The 7,347-nt window shown below is 41.0% G+C and overlaps 1 protein-coding gene across 1 annotated transcript; it reads right to left on the minus strand.

Annotated features, from left to right (window-relative positions):
- Positions 1–2,181: 2,181 nt before the first annotated feature.
- On the minus strand, positions 2,182–3,132 carry LOC131894979 (vomeronasal type-1 receptor 2-like). The gene has a single exon (XM_059245359.1). It carries the CDS (start codon positions 3,130–3,132, stop codon positions 2,182–2,184), a length of 951 nt encoding a protein of 316 aa, XP_059101342.1.
- Positions 3,133–7,347: the final 4,215 nt, after the last annotated feature.

Below are 7,347 nucleotides of genomic sequence, written 5' to 3' on the forward strand. Positions count from 1 at the left end.
AATACATAAATCTTAAAAATCATGGTAGGAAAACTTACAGTTTTATAATGAATAAAATTATGTATTTTTTTATTTATTAGCATTGATTTAAATGAACTTGGTTCTTGTTTAAATTCTTATTCCTGTTATTTCATAGGAAGAGGAAAAAATAGTTGTTGTCTTCTCTAGGGTATGTATTTTTTTCTCTTGTATATACAAAGCTGAAATTCTAAGCATGTATTAATCACATAAGTTGGAAAAATATAAACCCTATTCTACATAATGTTGTAAGTCCTGGAGGATCAACTTGAGTTGACAGCCTCCCCAAAGTTGCAGTATTTGCTATCTTCTGCCAGCAGGCACTGAGATGTCCATTTTACAGCAATGTAAAAAGACAAATAAAGCCTCAAAATTTAACTCCATTTAAATATGCTGTAGCCACCACAATGACTCATAAGATTTTATCAGTACAATTTAGAATACTATTGAGTTATTTAGTTAATTTCTTCAATGTTTTGACTAAAAAAATGACTAAAACAATTTAGAGTGGAATTGGTTTATTTCAGCTTGCAGTTTGAGTACACAGTCCATCATGGGAAGGAATCATGGTATCAAGAGGTTGACGCAGCTGATCACATGGTATCTCTAGACAGACAGCAAAGAGAGATGCATGCCAGTTCTCAACATGTTTTCCCCAGTTTATTCAGTCCAGGAATCTAACCAGAGAACCAATGGCTGTGCTGAATTAGAGTGGGTCCTCTACCTCCATTAACCCAGCTTTAAACTCCCTCAAAGATGTATCCAGATTCTGTCTGTTGTGTGATTCTAGATCTTATAAAGTGGACTATCAATATTAACCATCATGTTACCTCATGTTAGACTTGCACAAATAATAAAGAACATATGTATATATTCATGAACAGAAATCAACAACTGTGACACATTGAGAGATTAGAAAAATACTATCTTTTCTATGGCAGGGAAAAGAGAGTGTGGAGATTAAGTTGGGAACACTGATGAATACAGTAGGACAACGTATGGAGAATGCTTGTAGAAATGTAGAGGTTAACCTCCACAGCCTTGGATTGTCATAGACTGTCATACAGAATGCCAGGGTGCAAGCAACTGAGTAGGAGGTAACAACGGCCCACAGCAGAATTGGGATGACTAGGAAAGTCTCTGTCTTCCAGGGAAGTCTTAGGAAACAATGGGCACAGCAAATAGACAGCATTTGTCATTTCTTCCCATAGAGGAACCTGGAAGTGGAGCCACAAACCCACATCATAAGATCAGATGCAGAACATCGGTGAAGACAAAACGTGAATGAATAAAATGGAATTGATCACATAAACATGCCAAAGATTCTGGATTTCTCTTTGCTCTTCTTTTCTGTAATTCAGTTGCAGCAGTGGGATCAGAGTCCAGGCTGTGCTTGAAGAGAAACACATACCTCAACAGCTAATTAGATATCTTTAAGCGTATCATATTTTTTTAAATTTTCTATGAGCGATTTTCTAGTCATTTTACATATCACCCACAGATTACCCTGTCCTCCCTTCTTCCACCCTCCAGCCTTCTCCCGCAATCTACCCCCGATTCCCACCTCCTCCAAGGCAAGGTCTCCCCTGGGGAGTCAGCCCAGCCTGGTACATTCAGTTGAGGCAGGTCCAATCCCCTCCTCCCTGCACCAAGGCTGAGCAAAATGTCTCAGCATAGGCTCTGGGTTCCAAAAAGCTGGCTCATGCACCAAGGACAGGTCCCAGTCCCACCACCTGGGGGACCTCCTAAACAGTTCAAGCTAATTAATTGTCTCACTTATCCAGAGGGCCTAGACCAGTTCCATGGGGGCTCCTCACTTCATTTGTTTCCGGGAGTTTGGCTATTTGTTCCTGTGCTTTTTCCAATCATGGTGTCAATATCTCTTGCTCATATCACACTTCCTCTCTCTCATCGATTGGACTCCTGGAGCTCCACCTAGTACATGATGATCCCCAATCTCTTAGCTTTTAGAATAAAAATAAAGGGATATCTTCATGTCATGGAACTGCTTAGGCAGCATTATGACTGCAGTAACAACTGGCAATGCTTAATTTAGAGAGCCATTAACTTGCTAAACAACACCTGGTCATGTGTGAGTCTAATGATCAGTAATAGATGAAAGAATATTTAAATTTATCATAACACACACATCATCATGTTAAATTACCTTCTCCTACAGCAGGGAAAATGATTCTTTGTACCAGATTTGTTATTACAGATGAGGATGAAGGGGCAAAATGTGGGAAAAAATGTGTCTAGGAATGTAAATATGTTGATTATCCACAGACTTGGATTGTCAAATGCCACATTATAGATAACTAATATGAAGGACATTGAATAGGAGAGGACAAAGGTACAGACAAGGGTCAAGATGGTTTTTGTGGCTCTGTCTTCAGGGGAGACTCTGAGAGAATGCTGGGCACTGTGAATATGTTGTAGCTGAATCTTGTGCCTGTAGAGGATGCGCATCATGAAGTCACTGGTCCAAACCATGAGACCCAAATACAGACCATCAATGAAACAATGCAATAACAGACGTAGTACAGTTACAAGGTTGCAAGCAACAAACGCCGAGCAGTACCCCAACTTGATTTTCTTGGTGAAGTTTTTGTTAGTATCAGGTCCAATCACATCTATAGCTGTTTTGCTGTTTAGGAGCAGATGCACAAGCCAGCTGAGTGAGCAGGACCGAGCCATGTACTTGGAGACTCTGTGTTTAAGCTTCATCCACCTGGAGTTGCTGGGGCTGATTGTGATTGCTTGGAAGCAACTCAAGAGGCAGGTGCAGTGCAGGGAAATGGCCCGGGCCACTCGATTACTGTAGAGAGTGAGTTTACATAAAAGGTCACCCAGGAGATATTGCAAGCCCAGCTGTACCATTATGTGAGGAATTACTCTTGAGATAATGACCAAGGAATTGGCTAGAATCAAATGCCTTAAAATCTGGTCTTTGGGCATCAGACTTTTTCCAGTGAATACAGACATGATATATGGAAGAAGAACTGACCAGTTGCCAAGAATCCCAACAGCTGTTAGAGAAAAAAAAAGAATCCCCATTGGCAAGTTCTCAGGAACCATGTTCTTTTCACCTGAGATAACCAAATTTAACAGCATCAATACAACCAGGAAGAAGACATGTAAATGTGTATTAATTATTTGTAGCTCAAATTACATCATTATCGATATCATGAAATTTGCAGGCAAATGGATAGAACTAGAAAATATCATCTTGAGTGAGCTAACCCAGACTCAGAAGGACAAACATGGTATGTACTCACTCATAAGTGGATACTAGATATAAGGCAAAGGACAACCAGACTACAACCCACAGCTCCAGAGAAGCTAGCTAACAAGGACCCTAAGAAGGACACATAGATAGCCGAGTGAAGGAGAAAGAGATGAGGTCTACATTAGCAAACTGGGAGTGTGTGTGTGTGTGTGGGTGATGGAAGGCAAAGAATGGGGATGAGAACATAAGGAAATGGGAGGGTCAAGCTGGAACAGGGACAGGGTGGGAGAGTAAGGAAAGAGATACCATAAAAATGAAGACATCATGGGAATAGGAAGAGGCAGGGTGCTGGGGAAGTTCTCAGGAATCCACAGGATGACCCCACCTTGGACTCTGGCAATGGTCGAAAGGATGCCTGGACTGATGTACTCTGGTGAACAGACTAGTGAATACCTTAACTGTCATCATAGAGCTTTTATCTAGTGACTTATGGAAGCAGATGCAGAGATCCACAGCTGAGCACCAGGCTGAGCTTCGGGAATCTAATTGATGAGAGAGAGGAGGGATTCTGTGGGCAGGGGAAGTGGAGATCATGATGGGAAAACATACAGAGATGGCCAGCCATGCCAGTAAAGCCCATGAACTGTGGACTAATAGCTGTAGAGCCCCAGTAGGACTAGACTAGTTCCTCTGAATATGGGAGACAGTTGTTTAGCTTGAACTGTTTGGGGGTGGGCGGCAGGTAGGAGGATAAGGATCTGTCCCTGGTGCATGGGCGGCTTTTTGGGGACCAGTGCCTAGGGTGTGACACCTTGCACAGCCTTGGTGCAGGGGGGGAGGGGCTTGGACCTGCCTCAGCTGAGCATGCCAGGCTCTGCTGACTCCCCATGGGAAACCTCAATTTGGAAAATGTGGGGATGAGGGGGTGGGTTGGGTGGAAGTCTGGGGGTGGGAAGAGGGAAGAGAGGGAGATTTGTGGTTGGCATGTAAAGTGAATAGAAAATTTCTACTCATAGAAGTTTATACTAAGTCACATACTTGCTTAATAAAGTTTCTGTGGTTAAGTGATGTAGTGAGGTAGGAAGAGAGCAATCAAATACATTGTGTAGAACAAGAGACTTAACAGCACACTAGCCTGAAATTAGACAGGGAGAAGGGGATAAGACAAAATACATTGGTTCACAGGGTGAAAAGTGTCAGGCTATTAAACAATGTGGAAAATCAGGCAATGTAGGAGATACTGTGTTCAAACAAGACAGCTCCAATGAGTCAGATTTTGTGATAGATGCCGTATTTGGGTTCAGTCATTTCATCAGTCTATAATGAATAATAAGCAGTTCTTCCAAAAAAATGGGAAGTGGAAGATGTAAAGAGATAATAGAACATCTAGAAAGGAAAGACTTTGTCAGTACACAGATAGCTCAATATGAAATTTCTTCAACAACATGGAGGAAAAGTGATAAAAGGTCTAAACCAGAAAATGAATGCTAGTCATCTCTCTGATGCACTTCAAAGGAGAATTTTCTATAAATTCATTTTGAAAAACTAGAAAAGTGTCTTTCAGGCTGGGCATCAAGGGAACTGGAGAAGCTGTGTCTGAATTTGTAGTGGATTCACATACAGAGGGAAGTGCTCAGAAGCAACAGTTCCCAGAATGCCCCCCCACCCCCGCCCTGCTCTCCTTGCAGTGTTCTTTGCTTGAGTCCAGCCCTGTCCAGCCTGTGATGCTCTTTCTGGGTTCCTGGAAGTGCCAGCACTCTCCATCACCTTTTCACTTGAACCCTGGGCTCATGTCCTAAATGTCTGCTGAACTTCAGATTGTACCAGGAATGATCAAAACCACACCAGTCAACAGTTAGCTTTCACCATCGGGTTTTCAATCAGTACTAGTATTCATAATTCTCATGATAAAGTGCTGAGGATAATAGTAACTGTGTTTTCTGTACATCCCTTAAGCTGATGTAGAAGGGTATCTATTGTCCCAAACTTTTGCAAAACTAACTGGAAGAATTCTCAGTTGAAACACAGGAATTCTAAATGAGTCTGCAATGAGGAGGAGCCAATCATACTGTGTGTGCATTGTTGCTCAATATGCACACTGTCCATTCAGTCACACAAAAGCTGTGGTTTAAAGTACCTATTTCTTTAAGAAAATAAATCATCTTTTTTTAGGAAGTCATTAATGGCTTACACACCTGTGATTTTAAGATTGGTAACTTTGGGGGCTGGGGAGATGGGTTAGTAGTTAAAAGCACTTGCTATTCTTTCAAAGAACCTGGGTTCTGTTTGTGACACCCACAGAGTGCCTCACCACTGCCTGCAACTCCGGCTCTAGGAAGAATCTGATACCTCTGGGCTCTACTGGCTCCTGCACACATATATGCACATACCCACAAACAGATAGAAACACAAATACCTGTAATCTAAAATAATAGAAATAAATCTTAAAAGGAACTTTTCTCCAAAAGGAGGGAAAAATAAGAGCAGAATTCAACCCCTAAAATGGATAATACATGGGCAGAATAGATGGGGTAAAAGGTAAGAGCACTTACTACAAGTATCAAGACCTGAGTTAAGATCACACTGCCTACATGATATTGCTGGGGGTTGTTGGTCATCAACTTAGAAAAAAAAACACAAGCTCTAGATTCAGCCAGAGATCTTGTTTAAATAAAAATGGTAGAGAGGAAAATGGAAGAATATCCAACCACTCCTCTGCTAGCCATACACATATACTACATTATCTATTATCTATCTACGTATCTATCTATCTCTGTGTATCTCTATGTATCTATGTATGTATGTATCTATCTATCTACCTACCTCCCTATGCAACATGTATCTATCTATGTATCTACCTACCTACCTACCTACCTACCTACCTACCTACCTACCTATTTATCATCTATTTATTATCTATCTATCTATCTGTCTGTCTGTCTAACTGGATGTTTTCATTTGCATGTATATTCATAACACATATAGAAATGAGTGGAGTCAATGTATTATAAGATAGGAAGGGACCCTTTGGAGCTTGCTGAATGCACAGAGAGGGAAAGGCAGGAAACTGTACATCATCCTTTGCCAGCAAAAAATAGCTTCCATTTCATGTGAAATCCTTTTTATCATCTTACTTCAGTACTTAGAAACAGTAACTTTCCCTTATTCCCTCTAAATATAGATTCTCCAGTCACTTGTGGCTTGGTATAAAGAGAAAATGGACTTACCGTGTGTTCTGTTTAACACAGAAGTTGGAGTAAGCAACTGAGTCTGTCTTGTTGAGATGAGACTCTGGTCCCTTACTTACAGGCTTATAATTCCCTGGTCTTTTCCCTCACAGGACCTGTGATTTTCAACTCTAGATCCATAACAGCATCTACATGGGGAATTAAGAATACCTTTTCAACAGCCATGCTCCAATTACCTGTAAAAGAAAAAAGTCCAGATTAAGACAGCAAATCCAAGAAGGCATTATAAAGAGTTGAGAAAAACTTTTCTGTGAGTCCTTAGAGTACTCGGGGTGTCGCAAGGAGAGCCACACAAGTCCCATGCCAAGGGCGGAGGAGTGGAAACAAGGGAAATATGTGGCTTTCTCTGGATTTGAGCAGACTTGTCAGCTTTAACTCACCACCTAATATCTTAGGTGATGTCAGAAGTAAATAACCAGCACCAAGGGGCCTTGAAATGGGAGATTCCAGGAAAATTTTACATCTCACTTCTTTGAAGCGGCATTTTCTAAGAGCTTCTCATTTCATTTCTGTGCAGCTGGAGTCCATTCATTTTCATGTCTGAAGAAACACTAGTGCATGTGTTTACAGTTATATATCTGAACAGCTGATGTGCGGATTCCAGTTTTGAGATTGCATCAATGAGAATTTTGAGCTTGTATAAATGAGGATTCTCTGAACTTCCTAGCAAAGGGATTCTATTTGCAATGTGCATGTATTTTGATGGCATAAATTTAAGAAAGAATCATTGGTTAGGGGGGTTTACGTTTATTTTAAAATACTTTTCTTTATGATTTTAAAACACACACACACACACACACACACACACACACACACACAGTGTAGCCTGGTCATACCTATTCCCCCACCTCT

Source organism: Peromyscus eremicus, chromosome 1 (assembly GCF_949786415.1).
Source record: "Peromyscus eremicus chromosome 1, PerEre_H2_v1, whole genome shotgun sequence".
In the NCBI taxonomy this organism is placed as follows: domain Eukaryota; kingdom Metazoa; phylum Chordata; class Mammalia; order Rodentia; family Cricetidae; genus Peromyscus; species Peromyscus eremicus.

Bases quoted from the DNA above. Each gene is read 5' to 3' on its own strand.
- LOC131894979 (XM_059245359.1), bottom strand. From the start codon at position 3,132: ATGCTGTTAAATTTGGTTATCTCAGGTGAAAAGAACATGGTTCCTGAG.